Source organism: Coenobita brevimanus, chromosome 72, assembly GCF_032717465.1.
Source record: "Coenobita brevimanus isolate Jiangsu-jjx chromosome 72, ASM3271746v2, whole genome shotgun sequence".
NCBI classification, from domain to species: Eukaryota; Metazoa; Arthropoda; class Malacostraca; order Decapoda; family Coenobitidae; genus Coenobita; species Coenobita brevimanus.
This window is the reverse complement of record NC_137025.1, coordinates 15,984,820-16,002,775: the sequence shown is the minus strand read 5'-3', so window position 1 is coordinate 16,002,775 and position 17,956 is coordinate 15,984,820. Positions and strand designations below refer to the sequence as shown.

General features: G+C 43.9%; 1 protein-coding gene across 1 annotated transcript in view; it reads left to right on the top strand.

Moving 5' to 3' along the window:
* The window catches only part of LOC145407194 (transferrin-like), a 320,468-nt gene that overhangs the window by 154,812 nt on the left and 147,700 nt on the right, over nt 1–17,956 (top strand). The window contains exons 9-10 of the mRNA XM_080278231.1: nt 2,223–2,460; nt 17,586–17,740. Of these exons, the coding sequence (XP_080134357.1) occupies nt 2,223–2,460; nt 17,586–17,740 (393 nt within the window). The remainder of the gene's footprint in view (nt 1–2,222; nt 2,461–17,585; nt 17,741–17,956) is intronic.

Below are 17,956 nucleotides of genomic sequence, written 5' to 3'. Positions count from 1 at the left end.
CACAAAAAGATGGCTGGCAAACTACTTAGCAGGCAGATGTGCACATGTAACATTTGCCGGTCAGTCTCCTAACATCAGAAACTTCACAAATGGCATCCCCGAAGGATCTGTTTTGTGCCCTACATTCTTTAACCTATACATGCACAACATACCCACACCCCACACACCACAGATACACATAGCTTCCTATGCAGATGATATAACACTTACATGTATGCACCAAAACACAAACACAGCTGCACACATCGTCCAACCTTACCTCTACACGCTACACGAATAGTTTACCACAAGTAGGCTGAAAATAGCCCCAGCCAAATCTACAGTGACACTTCTCACAAACTAGACAGCAGAACACAGTCACATCCCACACCTCACCATAAACAACACTCCCCTACCACACACACACACACACACACACAACATCCTTGGTGTAACATACAGTACATCAGTGTCATTTAAACAACACATCACAAACATTAAAAAGAAAATAACACCAAGACTCAATGCCTTGAGGTCACTTGCCCATACAACATTTGGACACAACAAAGAAACCACCACCACAGTATACAAACAATACATATATTCAGTAATGAATTATGCAAGCCCTGCCTGGGCTCCTAATCTCACCAAAACACACTACACCACTCTACAGACCATACAGAACAAGTCCCTAAAAATAATCACACTGCACAGCTACTACACCCACAGACCACCTACATCAAGAAACCAAAGTCCTCAAAGTCAAGGATCACCTAGTCATGAGAGGCACTCAGATTCTTGATGCAGCCTTCACAGGCCCACAGCATCCATTACATTACATGGCAGCACATCCACCCACACCAAGGAACATCAAAACAGCACCCAGTACAGTAACTTCTCAAATAACGTGAGGCTTATGTTCCTGGAGAGGTTGCGTTATCTAAAAACACGTTATTTAAACATAATTTTCCCATAAGAAACAATGGTAATATTGGGGGTTATGTTCTTTGACTCTGGAAAAGTCTACCAATGTGAGAAGTTATGCTACTCTAAACTTGAAAACAACAATATTAATTTGAAAGAAAATCCACGTAAAAAACAAAAACAGTATATTTGGGGAGAAGCAAACAACATTTGAGCCCTAATTGGGCCGAAGTGTTGTTTACTTCTCCTCAATACTGTTTTCGTTTTTTACGTGGATTTTCTTTCAGTTTTGCTTCTTTCACGGCTTTGTGAAATGTTCCTCAACATTATTAATGCATTAGTAGGTCATAGAAACAATACAGTAAAAGCAACATTTTCATTATGGTAAGTAGGTCACAAACAATAACAACACATAGCATCACTTCATCTACGCATCACTCATCATCTGCTGCTGTCCCTCCTCCAGTCCTCCCCCCCCTCCCGCCACTCCCCCTTCTCACTCTGCTGTCCTGATATGTAAAGACTTAATTTACCATAATGAAACAGATACAAAATATATGTATATTTCAACTGAATAAATTAAACCGTCCCTGAGACGGTCTATCAGCTTGGGACTGTCCAAAGTGCGCGTGGCTAATTTGAAAACATTACATACGTGCAAAGTCACGTTAAATCGAGAAACCCTTGTTAGTTAAACATATCTCCTTAAATATTTGCTCGTGTTAAAACAGAAACGCGCTGTTTAAGCTCACGTTAGTTGAGAGGTTACTGTACATGTTATCATACACAAATACTGTCATCTCTCCCCCCTCGCCTACCACAGCCCAGCTTCCAGAAGCATATCCACACTCAAATTACTCGCCTCTCCATTCAGTCACTTAATGACAACTCGCAGCTGCATGCACGGCCTCCTGACATCCACCCTTCTGAATCCTATCTCCCTCGTGAGGACAGGGTCCACCTGGCCAGGCTGAGATGTGGGCACCATCCAGCCCTCTTAGTTAAGTTACCAGAAGAGGCTGGATGACTCTGTCACTGATGCCTGTCCAGGATGTAACACAGCACCCCATACTATTAAGCACATTGCCTGTATGGAAGACTGCATTGCACACAATCACCTATGCCAACATACACTCTTTGAGAGCTCTGTGGGAAAGCCCGGTCTCGGCCATGGCCTTCCTAAGGGACTCGGGGCTGTTCGGCCAGAATGCCTAGGGAACAACTACTACTACTACTACTATGCTTGTGATATTTTGGAACACATTCTTTGTTTATAACAAGAACAGACAGAACAAACCACCTATTACCTTCCACCACAGATGGTTATGACACAACAATTGATCAGGTGACATGCAGTGCGACCCCAGTGCGGATGTGTGTGACCTCACGGGTGGCCCAGGAGAAGTGCATGGCACTGTCTCAAGTGTTGCAGTCCCGACGAGTGCGCCCAGGCCTGGTGTGTGAGCTGTCCACAAGTAGTGAGTGCTTCTCCATGGTGGCCAGCGGTCAAGCCCACATCACCACTGCTGATGGTGGTGACATCTATCACTCACACCTGTATGTTACAAGCCTCCATCTCTTGTACCTGTGCATGAAGCATTAAGTTAGGTGGATCACATTACTGATAGAAATTGGTGTCCCCTATTCTCCTGTGTCACTACCCCTCATGATCAAAGTGTATTATTAGAATATGTGTTGGATAGTTCCCAGTCCATTAAAAAAAAAAAAAAAAAACTTAGTTGTATACTAAGAAACATACAAACTTGTTATACATACATGCTGTTCAGTGCACCTTTGTTTAGTGATGAGAATGCATTTGAAAATATCCACTGCATAAATGGTTTATCTTGTATTGAGTCAGTCATTTATAACATGGGTTCAGTGGGGATACATTTTGGCCCAAGAGTCAGCCACTTAGTGAAGTGTGAAAGCAAGTTTCCAACTCACTTAAACTGGTAGTTATTTCACTTCACTGTACTTCACTTCCTGCTTACCATCAAATGTAAGTCTAAAAATTAGTGCCCATCTCACCTTAACTGGAAGCTATTTCACTGCACTTCATTTCACTTGTTGCATACTACCAGTAATAGGTTTAAAAATTAGTTTTCAACTCACATACGCTGGTACGGTACTTGTTTCACTTCACTGGACTTCACTTGAAGTCCAGCATCACACAATTGTTCCATCAGTGACACTCAGAAAAAACAGATGACTGTAAACTTACTTGGTGATAATGTAAGTGAAAATAGTGATGGAACATCAGTCAGTGGGGCTGCGTATGGAATCATAATGACCATATGAGTGAAAAATGTGATTGTACAGTGTATATAGAATCCATCCATCCATCCATCATCCAATCCTATGTTGCCTCATGAGGAGTGTAGGAGAACGAGGCTAGACAAGTTGGTCCTGACATGTAAGATGAGAGTGACCAGCCTCACTCATCCCTGAATGGCATTGTGTGAACAATAAACCCCAACCACCCCGTGGATATAAACCTGCACCGGCTCAATCTGATTGAAGCTCCTTAATTACTCACTAGACCACCAGGTGCCATAATTTGGTTATATGGTTACCACCCAGCATAGTAAATGGTTTCCTGGTGTACAGGAAACCATTTGGCTTGTCACTCGGTGTAGAGTCACCCATAGGCAGAAGGAAAAGGAAAGAATGAAGGAAAGAAAGACAGAAGAGAGAGTGCCAAGGCACCCGCAGGCAGAAGGAAGAGGAAAGAATGAAGGAAAGATAGACAGAAGAGGAAAGAAGGAAAAGAGGAAAGGACTGACACCCAGAGAGTCACTGCATCGAGTGAGTGGATGGTGAATGCCCCCACCTACCACATATGTATATAGAAAAGTGCTAAATTTTTAGTCAGTGTACAGGGTGGGGCAGTAGGATGTGATAGTTTTCAAATCCATATAGATAATTTGTAGGATATTCCACAAATAAAGCAATTGCAATAATGTAAAGTCTATATTTAGCAATTTATTACACAGAGTTCATTTTTTGAAAACAACATCTTTTAAGTAGTCACCACAGCGACGAACACATTCATTCAGTCTTGTCACAAAATCATCCATGACCTGCTCCAGTAAATTGATATTTATTTCTCAGACCTCAACAATGATGCATTCCTGAAGCTGCTGGATATTCCTTGGTTTTGTAGAGTACAACTTTGCCTTTAAATATCCCCAAAGGAAAAAGTCAGGAACTTACAGGTCTGGAGATCTTGGTGGCCATGCAATGTCTCCAAACCTTGAGATGAGACACCCTGGAAACATTTGTTTGAGAATATGCATTGAACCTTGAAATGTGTGGGCCGTAACTCCATCCTGTTGAAACCAAAGCTCGCCCTCATGCTCAGCATCAGGATTTTCCAGCAATGCAAGCATCCTTTGGTAATGTTCTCCTGTTTCTGTCAGGCCGGTTTTCTTCTTCAAAAAAGTACAGCCCAATGATGCTGAAACTTGACACCCCACACCAAACTGTCACCTTTGCAGTATGAAGTGGCCCCTCGAGGACACACCCAGGTTGGCTCTCAGACCAGTAATGGCAGTTCTGCTTATTAACATATCCCATCAGGTGAAAGTGTGCCTCATCAGACATGACCAGTCTCTTCAATTCTGTTGGATCATCATTTAAAATGTCTAGGAACGTGTTACAACATTCTAGGCAACTGGCCTTATCAGTTGGTTTCAGAGAATGCATCACCTGGATTTTGTAAGGATGAAGTTTTAGATCAGAATGCAGTATCCAGCCTAAACTTCTGGAGATATTCAAAGCCAGTGATTGTCTCTTGGCAGAGCATCATGGACACTCCTGGATCTCCTGTCTCACTGTCTGTCTTGTTTCTGGGGTACGAACTGAATGGCTTCTTCCAACAAATCTGTTGTTGACACTGCTTTTGGCATTATTCTTTTCAATCCATTTCAAGATGGCGTTTCTAGGTGGAATGGAACCATGTTGAACAACTTGAAAATGTGTTCTAAAGTTTCTTTGTACTCCAACAACAGATTTACGCTCAAAAAATGTACGCACTGCAAAGAGACAATGCTTCACTGTCCAGTTCGACATGGTAGCATACAGAACATTGACACAAGAAACTACAGGGGTAGCCACTTCCACTAAGCATGAACTTTCTGCCACTGGTCCAACCTGTGAAAAATGGGAGGAGTTTTAAAGGCATACCCCAGTTTAACAGTGTAATTGGTTAAGTAAAACCCTATCGTTAGGCGGGGTATCATATATCGGGGTACTTTTAACATGTATTGCAATGTGGAGCATTTACCAGCCTTGGGTTTCCCCTCAGACCAAGCCAAAACCTACCCCAAATGAGCCCCAAAACAAGTTTAAAGCCAATCTGAATGGCCTACAAGCTGTCAAGGAAGCTAACCTAAGCCCAACACCTGTTAATAACTCACTAAAACCAGCAAATAAAATATGAAAATCGTCAAATATAAGTACAGTAATCCCTCTAATATCCGAACGCCCAATAACCGAACATCCCCACTAACCGGACATAATCATCCCGGGATCCAATATTCCCAAAATGGGCCAAAACCCGCAAAAAGTTCGAAAAAAATCTGACTTTTTTCCCTCCTGTAATTTGAAATTGCAGCGTGGTGCCGAACAGCTGTTACACCATGGTCCCTTCACCCCTTCCTTCCTCCCCCTCCCCCCTCCCCTTTCAGGGTTGCCATTTGGTATTTTTCATTACCAAGTGTGGGCCAATTTGGTTGTGAAAAATTGGTTTGGTAATGAATCAGAATAATGCATTACCAAATGGATTTTTCACATGTATGAGGATACACAGGATGGAGATGGTGGATTGTTTGCTCTCTCTGATTAATCTGCTACCCTACATAGCGTGAAAATAATCAACATGGTGTTAATTATAAGGAGAGTGATTACATGTATTTCTACTTGTATATATAATTAGTGAAGAATAAATGCTAGCTTTACGAATTTGGTAATGAAAAGTTAAATTTGGTAATGAAAGTTGAGGAGATTGGTAATGTGGCCGTTGCGATCTGGCAACTCTGTTACCCCGCCATCATCAACAGTCACAGCCAAACTCCGATCGAGAGCAGATGCTTATAGCAGTGCAAGCCACAGGTGCTTGTTTTTTTGTGAATAAACAGTGAATAAACTGCAATACCTCGCCACTAGAACACACGGGAATTTACAGTGTTGTGCAGTGTTAAGAAATTAGAATTTAGAGTGCAGAGGATTAACTGTGGACTGCAAACTGGCGGTTCAAACCAGTCCAGGAGCCAGGGACTTGTAAGTACCCAGAATGTTTAATATTGTATAAACTCACCTCTAAAACCTCACTTTATGGTTCTTTTGCATTTATTTCAGTCTTTTATGTCCCTTATTGGTGTGATTTGGGTCTTAAATAGGTGCAATGCATGTCCAGAGGGAGTTGTATAGGTGTTTTTCTGAGTTAGGGTCCATAAGTACAAGTCCAGGAGGCTGGGGCCCACTATCCGGACAGGATCACTATCCAGACATGCCTTTGGCTCTATTATGTCGGATATTGGAGGGATTACTGTATGGAAAAAATCAAGCTTAGTAAACTGCACCCCAGAATGACAATGTTCACACCACCTATGGCTAAAATACATTAATGTAAGTCTAAAAACAACCTAAACACACAATTTTAGACTAAATTATCATCAAAACTGGTTAAACAAAAAAATCTAAACCCATCGTTAAACCGAGGTTTGGCCATCGTTAGGCGGGGTATGGTGGTATTTCTACCCCCATCGTTAAGCTGGGGTATCGCATCTAGGGGTATCGTATGTCAAGGTATTACTGTTCGTCCCATCCTATTGCCCCATCCTGTATAAGCGACTGAAGAGGAAGGATTGAAGAGTTGAGAGAAAGGATGGACTTGTGTGTATTGGTACTGTGATGAGGAGGGATACATTGAGATGTTTTGAGCATGTTGAGAGGATGGAGGGTGGCAGTTGGGTGCGGAAGGTGAGAAGTGTGAATGTTGAGGATAGGGTTGTGAGAGGCACACTGAAAAGCCCTGGGACAAGGTCATAGAGTATGACTTTAAAGACAGGAGACCAAATAGGGAGGATGCCAGAGACTGAGCAGCATGGACAGTCCACTAGGTGACCCCAAGGCCAGTGCTTCCAAGCGCGTCAGATCCATCATAAATGATGTGTTATGATAAGCGATTCACCGGACACCAGTTCATCCTGGGACAACGGTCTGTTGTACAAACATTTTTTTGGAAGAATGACATGATATACTGTACAAGAAAGGAAGCTAAAGATCTTCAATAAGATGGTAAAACACAAAATACAAAAACTGACTCAGTGATATGCTGGTAACTTGATAAGTATGGGCTGAATCATGGCTTGGGATGAAATTGAGATGCTCTCAAAATATAAAAAAAAGATACCATGCACTGTATCCCTGTGCCTAATTATATACATTTACCACACATAATCTTCAATCAGTACTGTAGTAAATGCTTTATTCTTTCCTGCTAAAGCAAAGCAAATTGCATTTCAATGTGTATTTTATCATGTCACTGATATTGATTTAGGTAGTTTGTTCATGATATGTTTTTGTTCATACAAGGGAAATCCTAGTACAGGCATACCCCAATATCCGGCGGTGTTGTTTACCAGTGGGAGTGTTTGGACAGCGAGTTGCCGAATATCAAAGCAATTTTCTCCATGAGATACTGAAGAAAAGCCAGAGATGCATTCCAGGCCCAAACCCAAACTCTCATATACCTTTCTCAATCAATATAGACTGACACAAAAACACTGTAGGTAATATTATTATCCTCACAAACAATATTATTGCTAAAAAATGGGGCATCAGACTTCACATACATACATGTTATGGCAATTTATTGATGACAAACAAAAAATATTTAAGTGTGGAAAAAAAAAAAAAAATTCCTACTACAGTGGGGCACTGGGTTTCACAACATCCAGATTGGCAAAACGCACATTCTCGGCAGCCATCAAATATTCCTGTGATTGACCATTCACACACACACACACTCCAAAAAAAATGCATTTTCGTGCCCGCCGGCACCACAAGTTTGGATTCGCACCACTGCGACGCCAGCTCCAACACTCTGTTTTGGCCTGCTTCCCACACTTGTTCAGTGTGTCCGCAAGTTGACTATTACATTCTCGCATTGTTGATTAGTAACTGACAGAAATATGTCATCTTGTGCTTCAAGTGGAGCCAGAGGTGGACTGGATGATAGTGGAAATGGTGTAAGAAGCTGTGAACCTGCAACAGCAGGCGGTAAAGGGAACGACGAGGGTGACTGAGGGTGACTGCCGCAAGGGGGTGAAAAAATGCAAGTATGATGACAAGTTAAAATATTAAATCATGGTGGAAATAGAGGAATTCTCGGGCTTTGTGGAGGAGTGAGAGAGTCAAGCTTCAAGGGAGAGGCATAACAGAGTGAATGTGCTGCGTCAAAGGGTGCAACAAGAAGGGAGTGGTAGTGATGGATATGGTGTTGGAGACTATGTTGGTGATGGAGACGGTATTGGAGGCAATATGGGCCCACTAGCCCTACCCAAAGCCTTGTATACTCCCCTAGCATTGAGCCCATTAAGCTTTTCACCTTGGTCATCAAGTGAGTGTTCTGTTTGGAGGGAGTGTGTGTGTTACACATGTAAGTAATATTGCCAATACATACACTATTTAAGTGTAATGCACTGTATTTTCTGATGTTTTATGTTTTATTGTTAGTTACTATATGGTTTAATGTGTTAATAGCAACATTTCAGGTTATTTTAGGACATAGTTAAAGTAGGAAATACATGTATGCTAGGGGGTGAGTTTTTCTATGGGTCCGTTCCCTATTAGCTTATTTCTCATAAGGCCAGTGCCCCAACTTTGGCGAAATCAACTTTTGTAGCACTTTTCATGGTCCCTATTAGGTGCGAAACCTGGTCCCATACTGGCTGTTGCCAGGGAGTGTGGAGCTGGCTCAGCTGTTGCCTGGGAGTGTTGGCCTAGCTCAGTTGCTGCCTGGAGAGATGGACCAGGTGGATGATTCAGCTGGTGGGTGGATTATGAGGGCTGTTGTCATCACCTGGGGTATGGTAGCATTTCAGTCAGTGGTCATCACCTTGGGTGTGGCAGTGAGTCAGGCAGTGGTTACCACCTGGGGTGGGACAGTGTGAGTCTGGCGATGGTCATCACCACAGGTGTGGCAGCAAGCCTGGTGGTGTTTACCTAGGGTGAGGTGGCAAGTCGGGAGTGTCTAGCACCCACAGCTGTGCATCATCCTCTTGCTGTGTTTGTGGTGACTTAGGCTGCCTAGCTCAAAAGAGTCTGGACAGGGGAGAAAGAAGTGTCAGGAGATGAGGCTGAGAGATGGGGCTTGAGAAAGTTAGACACCTTTGTCTGCTTAAGAACAGCCATCTTTTGGCAATAGAACTCCATATAACAAGAAATTGTGGCAAGGAGCCCATTCTGCATCCTGAAGTTTCTCTCATCATCTGGGTCAAGCTTGACCTCATCGACACTTCTCAAGATAGACTCAAGCCTTGTAAGGGTGAGACTAAGCTTTGTGTCAGGAGACTGTGGCTCATCATCAGCATCATCATCCTTCTGTTTTTCAAGTTCCTTGAGTTTCTCCATCGTGATCTCCTTGTCCTAAAACTCTAGGAGCTCCACGATGTCATATTCCTCCATCTGTTCCTCATCCTTAATGAGATTTGCCTCGTTGGCAAGGTTGGCAATTTGTCGACAGAGTGCGAAAGGGTCAGGTGCTGAAAATCCCTGAAAATTGTGCACAACCTCAGGCCAGAGTTTCCGCCAAACAGTGTTGAGGGTCCCGGGAGATATTTCTGCCCAGGCAGCAGCAATATTGTCGAGACATTTCTTAACAGAAATTGCCTTCCAGTATTCCCTGACTTCCATATTCTCTTCTTCCGTGACAGTCAACATTTTCCTGAACTTATTGGGGAATGCCTCTGCTGCCTAAGCATCAGCACTGGCAGATTCTTCCTGCAGGCACACGTTGTGAAGACAGGCCCTCTTTCTGAATCAGTCAAACCAACCCCAGCTGGCCTTAAAGTCGTTCGCAGATGATGAGGGCCTAGCTTCAGCCCCCAGAGACCCCCACAGGTTCCTGGCCTTCTCCTGAATTGCCTCCCAGCTGATGGGCTGTTTATTCTGATTCTTGTCCTCGATCAAGGCAGTAAGGAGGGACTTCATCTTCTCCATCTGGGGGTCTCCAATCCCTGTGACTTTGAGTGACTCAGGGTTGATGGTTGTTGTACCTGAAGCCAGGTACTTGGCTTTCTTGTTGATTATGGTGCCAGCGGTGGAGCTGGGAAGACCAAAGGTTCCAATAATCTCGGCGAGGCCATCTCCTGTCTAGTGGCACTGAATAACATCCAGCTTCAGTGCCAAGGTGGTGGTTTTGTGGGACCTCTTGACGGCAGGCTGGCCAGAAGTTGAAGCTGGACGTTTTGGCATGGCGGTGATGATGGTGGTACAGCACGTGGCAATGCAGGAAAGTAAGGTGGTGGGAGGTGTGGTGCTGAGATGTGTACAGAGCAACAAATACAGTGAAAGTGGATGATCGCGGGCTAGGCAGGCAGCGTGCTAAGCGGGGGTGGGGGAGTGTGGTGGGACGGGAAGGGAGATACACCTGGCAGTGGTGAGTGTGGTGGGCGATGGAGGAGGCACGGGGGGAATTGGGGATGGGGGAGAAGCGAGGAGATGGAGGGAGGACGGGGAGAGTTGCACAGACCACCATAACTGCGTTCATACGTGCGCATTTCAAACATAGGGAGTGGTGGAGTTTGGACTAGCGAATTGATGGCCACTCAGATCATGGGAATATTCCCTAATTTCTTTTGTTTAGTGTAGCAAGTGTTCTGTTATTGGAGCGCTGGATATTGGGGTGTGCCTCAGTCATCGAGTAACTTGGACAGTAGGGACTGGACAGGGACTGTGCTACTCAAATCCATGTCACTGGAACAATATGTTTGCACATGTAATGGTACATTGGGTTCTGGCAGCTTTCCAAAAGTCTCATTTTTACCCCTTCTTACCACCCTACCCCACCTAAGCTACACCCTACTTATACCCACTATCAGGTAAAACACTGAAAGAGATATATATATTGTAATTAAGGACATGAATGGTATTAAAATAGCAGTAACAAAAACAAAAGTTAGGCTGGGTTCCTGTGTGTCATTGATGCGTAGCTCCCCAGCACTCTCCCCCCACCCTCCACCCCCAATGATGTTGTTGCCGTAAAGTTTTACCTACTCTCATGTCATGGGGCCTTCAGTAGGGATGTTGTTCCTTCTCTGGGGCTCCACATAACACCCTGTGAGCTTCTCAGTCAGCTTATGGACAACATTATGAGCTTTCATTACTGCCAGGTTCGCATCACCAGGGTTCTCATGCCTAATCTTCTTTTTCTTCTCCCGGTGCTTTCACTCATGCCATGCTTTTTCGTTATTTCTACCTGCCTCTTTCCCTGCTATAACTCCTTTACTATCATATACTTCTGGGTATACATGAAGATGTCTCACACTCTTGGTGGCTGGGGCTGATCACACAGGATAACTAAGAGTCAATGTCCTTGCTGGACACTCAGGCACAAAAAAAAGAAATCATGCTGCACAGCGCGGGTAGAACTCGGTGAGACTTGAGAAAGGACTGATGGCTTTATGCTCAGTCAGTCCCAAATGTGTTGGGAAATGCGAAATTGAATGAACAATGTGGAACTGAACAACAGCTTACAAGAACACATGGATGAAAGAGCAATTTTTTTCTGATTAGCAAACATTTTCATTCCATTTCGTTCCCTAAAATTGCGAAACCCATAAATTTTCGTCTAAGCATAAGGCCTTGATTGTGCCCAGGACAGATACCTGGACATAAGCTGGCCAATCATGGCGAGTCTGATGGGTGATGTCAGCATGTGCGACTGTCAAATTTCGTTGCCAGGCCACCTGAATTCCCGGATGAGCTCGAGTTTTTCCCCGTGTTGATTATGACTTACTGCATTATGCTGACCATGCTAGAACAAAATTGCATTACACTGGGGTCACCAGTTTGGCGAGCACAGTAGTCCTGGGGGGGGGGGGAATTACCAAACTGAAACCCACCAAACTGAAGGCAAACTTCTTAGGGGAAAAATTCATAGGAGTCTTTGGTCACCCGCAGATAAAACTTTTTGAGCCATTTTCTTACTTCTAATCCCTTATTTTTCAGCAATAACTATTCTAAATAGCAGTGTAAATACTTAAAAAAATAAACTCACTAATAACATGTTTAATCCCTTAACACCGCAAAAGGCTGAGTATAAGAGAGAAGTGGAGAAACGATTGGGCAAATATGAATTGGAGCAGATGGGAGATGTGGAAGGTGTGTGTAGGATATTTACAGAAGAAATATGTGCAGCATGTGATGTGGTGTATGGAAGGAAGAGAAGACGGAGGGGGGTGCAAGGAACAGCGTGGTGGACTGAAGAGGTGAGACAGGCTGTGGCACAAAAGAAGAAAGCATACAATGAATGGATGAGTAATAGGGGCGTGGAAGAAGTAGAGAGGGGGAAGAGAGAGTTATATGTAGAAAGAAAGAGAGAGGTGAAAAGATTAGTAAGAGAGAGTAAGAAGAGAGTGGATGAGGAATTTGGAAGGAATTTGAGTGTAAAGTGGAGGGACTGTAAGAAAATGTTCTGGAAAGAGGTGAAAAGAGTAAGACAGGGTGGAAGTGAAGTTAGCAGGGGAGTGAAAGATAAAAATGGTAGATTACTAGTGGAGAAGGGAGAAAAAGTGAGCAGATGGAGAGAACACTTTAAGGAATTGTTGAACATAGAGGATGGAAGAAATACGAGTATAAGTGGCTGGGGAATGGCTGGGAGGAGGGAGGTGAGAAGACAGGAAGAAATCAGTAGGATAGAAGTTGTGGAAGCAATGAAGAAAGTTAAATCGGGGAAAGCCCCAGGAATTGATGGAGTGTGTGGTGAAATGCTGAAGCATGGGGGAGAGATAGTAGTAGAATGGATGTGGAAGATGTACAGATTGGCCTGGGAGGAAGGTAGAGTTCCAGAGGATTGGAAGTTAGGTATATTTATTCCCCTGTACAAAGGAAAAGAGGAAAAAGAAGTGTGTGGTAATCATAGGGGCATTTGTCTTCTTAGTATAATAGGAAGTGTATGGTAGGATACTTATTGACAGAGTTAGAGAAAGAACAGAGAAATTAGTTGGAGAAGAACAGGGAGGCTTTAGGAAGGGAAGAGGTTGTGTAGATCAGATATTCATTCTTAGATCTTTAGTGGAAAAGTTTCTAGAGAAGGGAAAGAAGTTGTATGCGGCTTTCATGGATTTGGAGAAAGCATATGACAGGGTGGATAGACAAGGATTGTGGAAAGTGTTAAAATATATGGAGTAGATGGGAAGTTGTTGAATGCAGTGAAAAGTATGTACGATGGTGTGAAGGCTGCAGTGCGTGTGGATGGTGAACTAAGTGAATTTTTCTCTTTGAAAGTTGGGTTGAAACGGATGTGTCATGTCTCCATGGTTGTTCAATCTGTACATGGATGGGGTAATAAAAGAGGTACAAGGTAGTGTAGTGGATGTTGGAGTGGCCCTGGTGAGAGAGGACAGTGTTTGGAAACTCTCTGTACTGTTGTTTGCAGATGATACTGTGTTGTTGAGTGAAGACGAAGGGAAGCTGCAAGGCTTGGTGGATGAGTTTGGGAGAGTGTGTAAGAAACGGAATCTAAAGGTGAATGTAGGGAAGAGTAAAGTGATGGTCTTTGAGAGAGGTGAAGTCAGTGAATGTACAGCGAGGTTGGATGGTGAGGAATTGAAAAATGTGAGTACGTTTAAGTACTTGGGTAGTGTGATGAGTAAGGATGGAGGTTTGGAGGGTGAAGTGCTTGAAAGGGTACAGCAGGGAAGAAAGGTTGCTGGTTCCTTGAAAGCAGTGATAAGAAGCAGGGAAGTGAGCATGGAAGTGAAAAAGTTACTACATGACAGTATTGTGATACCAACTCTAACGTACGGAAGTGAAGCTTGGACGTTGTTGGAAGGACATAGGTCAAGAGTGAGAGCAGTGGAAATGAGTTATTTAAGAGGAGCCTGTGGAGTCACATGGAGAGACAGGCTGACGAATGAGGATATAAAGGAGCGTTGTGGTGTGGATGTGGATGTGATAGGAAGCGTTATGAGGAACACACTGAGGTGGTTTGGCCATGTGGAGAGGATGGAGGGTGAAAGACTGATGGAGAGAGTGTATGTGAGTGAGGTGGAGGGGGGAAGAGGGAGGGGGAGGCCGAGGATGAGATGGAGGGATGGGGTGGAGAGGTATACGAGAGAGGGGGGTGTGAGTTGGGAGCAGGGCAGTGAAATTGCGGGGGACAGGGCGACTTGGAGGCGATTTGTTTGTGGCCACCCCAAACAGGATTGAGGTGTCTGGCAATAGATAGATAGAAGACCGCAATTGTTTCAGGCAGGGTACCTCCCACAACCACAGTTCGGGGGTGTTTTGGCGACTTTCACCAAGGGCAAATTGACTGTGTTCTGGCTAAAGAGGAAGAATTTACGCACCTGACAACGCAATCCATTACCCCGTAGGCCAAATGGTTACCGCACAATCGTGCGTCAAAGTTCAGAAAAAGTTTATGACAGTTACTCCTCGAAAACAATCGAAAACATGAAAATTTTGATAACTACCTATTTTTCTTATTGAAACAGGTCATTTCAAATTGTTTTGTCACACCAGCCATGAAAACAGGTATATGTAGGTGTGGGGAGATTACTAGACTGTGGGGAGATAAAAGTAGGCTGTGGAGAGTAGGCCTATAGGTACGGGGGTTGGAAATAACCAGCTTTTCACATGAAAAGAAAGCACTTCAGTGTGTTCTGTAACATCAACCATGAAAACAGGTGTGTATGTAGGTGTGGGGAGATAGCTAATGTGGAGAGTAGGGTACAAGGCCTTGGTGGTATTTGGGGAGAAAAATTTTGGCAACAACCAAATTCTCTAGTGGAAACCCACCATTTCAATGGGATTTGTCATACCAACCATAAAAACAGGTGTGTATGTAGGTGTGGGGAGATAAAACAGGTGTGGGGAGTAACCCTACAAGGCCTCAGAGTCATTCCATAACTAACACAGATGCATATAAATGTTTATAACCATCAAGGACATCAAAATAAAGTTGAATAATGTTATAAATGCATGCATAAGGGAAAAAAACAAAACAATAATTTGTTTCCGATTTCTCTTTTTATTCTCTCAACTTCTCGTTACACGTTTATCATAGCATTACAGTTATCACATTATCATTATATTTCATCACACTTATCAATACAGTTTCGGCAACAACCAAATTCTCTTGTGGAAACTCTCCATTTCATTGGAATTTATCACACCAGCCATGAAGACAGGTGTGTTTGTATGTGTGGGGAGATGAAACAGGTGTGGGGAGCGACCCTACAAGGCCTCATAGTCTTTCGAAAACTAACACAGACGGACACTACTCAGAGGTGCTAATCTGGGCAGGTAGGGAGAATGAAAAAATAATAATGATATGCGTCATATGTAGTACAACATACAGCATTCTCCAACTACTTATATACAGAAACTGGTAGGTACAAAGTGAGAAATGAACAGAGTGAGGTGTAAAAATTTGGGAAGAAGTAGAAAGAACATGAAACAGGTACGTTCATCAGGCCTGACACTCGGGGGCCTGTTGGGGGTTGGAAGGGTAGTGAGGGACAAGGAGGGGGAGATGGGGTGGGGTTTGGGGGGGGGGGATGAGGCTAGCAGGGAGGGAGGAGAGACAAGAGAGGGTGGGAAGGGACGCAGGTTGCTGTGAGAGGAGAGATGCAGTTGCATGGAGGGGTGGGAGAGTGATGGGGGACAAGGAGGGCATGAGGGAGTGGAGCAGAGGGTGGGATGGAGGCGGTTGAGAGGGGGGTGCCACCTCACCGCCCGGGTTGGTCCGATCCCCCCTCATGCAACATCAGGGGTGAGTTCTCGTTGGCCTGAAGCCATGTACGTCATAACTGGGGTGGAGCAAACGCTCCGCAGTTTTTTACAGGCCGCGTTCAATTGATGCGATTAGGCATTTTGGCATAAAACTCAAATTGCATCAGTTGATGCGATTAGGACTTAGGGGGTTAAGAGTCTTTTATTGGGCCAAACTAGTAAGTGTTATGGGTTGACAGTCTTACTTGGTGACTGCTGCATTGCTGATATCTTCACTTTCCACTCCACTGTCATCTCTGTCCTCTTCTTCTCCCTCCTCACCTCGAGCCTCTCTCTGGGTCCAAAGGGCCTCCTTCGCCTTTCTCCTAAGAGCCTCTGTCCAAAGAGCCTCTCTAGCTAACCCATCAACGTCGAATCCCTGGTCATCAATGCCAACATTTTCTGCTGCGTCATTGTCTGGCTCCGTCGCGGGGACCAAAAACAAAAATGGCTGCCAAAATGGTTGCCGATTTGGATGCACATGGGGTTTGGAGACTAATACCCTGTACTGTCAGGAAGTGAAAAGAGTAAACCACTGTATGAATTTTGGATAAAAAGAAAAAGTAAGAGAAAAACACAAACTCAACATAACCAAACATCAATAGGGGAGGCCATTGCAAAGGCGAACTCCCCAATCAGAACCTGAACCAGGACCAGATCAGCTGCCAAAGTGAAGGCTTTCTTGCCAAAGTGGTGGGCGTGGGAAGTTTCTAACCTGTCACTAAACTGAAATCCACCAGACTCATTACCCCAAATTGGCAGCTCCACTGTACTCAGCTGCATGTTACTCAAGGAGTGACTGTAGTTGCTGGGTTTAGTACAGTATATCTTTGAACCCTTTCAGTGATTTGTACAAAGTAATTTTTTTTAACTGACACCAGATGGTAGTAGGTGAGGGCACCCCTCATTCACTCACTGGATGTAGTGCTGCCTGCTTCTTCCTGCATGCATATCATTCTTTTTCTGTGTCTGTCCTCTTCACTTCCTATATCTCCCATCCTTCCTGTCACTGTTTATTACTGTACTCCTCTTTCCACTTCAGATGGCTCTACTCTGAGTGACAAACCAAAATTTGATTTCCTTTAACTTAGGAATCCTTTTACAGTGCTGAGTGATAACCATATAGCCAAATAGTGGGGTTATGTGGAGTGTATTATGGTGCCCCTGTTAAAAGTGTGAAGAGACACAAATAAGGCATCCACCCAAGAACCAAACTTTCACACTAATCCCCACTCCTCGTTATGGCGAGATGTTATCAGCCACATGGGGACAATGGTTAGCTGCATGGGATGGTCCTGTAGGGGCAGTTGCTTGCCTGTGGTTGATGGGTCCATTCAGTCAGATAGACTCGGGTAGCACAGCAACAACAGCAACACCTGACACCAGATGATTTAACCCCTTTTGCTGTGGTTGGCACATTTGAATATTATGTTTAGGCAAACATCAGAAAAATATGTACTGTGAGAGGAATTCTAGCAAAGATGATGTCAAGCACAATCTCAAGTACTGTACCCAGTAATTCTTTCTCTGTTACTGGTATACTGAAGGAATTTTATTTAGGTTAACTTTAGATCATTATATTCAGTCAAGAGAAATCCTAGCAGTCAAAGCATTAATCTCATGAGCTGATTTCTAGCATTCAGAGGACTAACAAGTACATGTCATGGTTCATGCAGTGAGTTCGGACTGGTGCCAGTGGTGACAGAACGGTATGGCCACCTGGATGCTTCATACTTTGCTGTGGCTGTGGTCAAGGCTAACTCCGGGATCAACTCATTTGCTGACCTTCGTGGCAAGGCTTCATGTCACACTGGCATGGGCAGAACAGCTGGTCAGTATTTGTTATGAATGTAATGAGAGTTGATGAGAGGATTATGCAGGTAGCTTTGATAAAATTGTTTGGAAAACTCCTGGTTATAGTAATATCAGCATATGCTCCACAGATTGGCTTGGATGATAAAGAAAATTAGAGATTCTGGGATGATTTGATAAATGTGGTTGTTGGTATGGTAGATGAAGAGATTGTAGTTTTGGATGGGAATTTAAA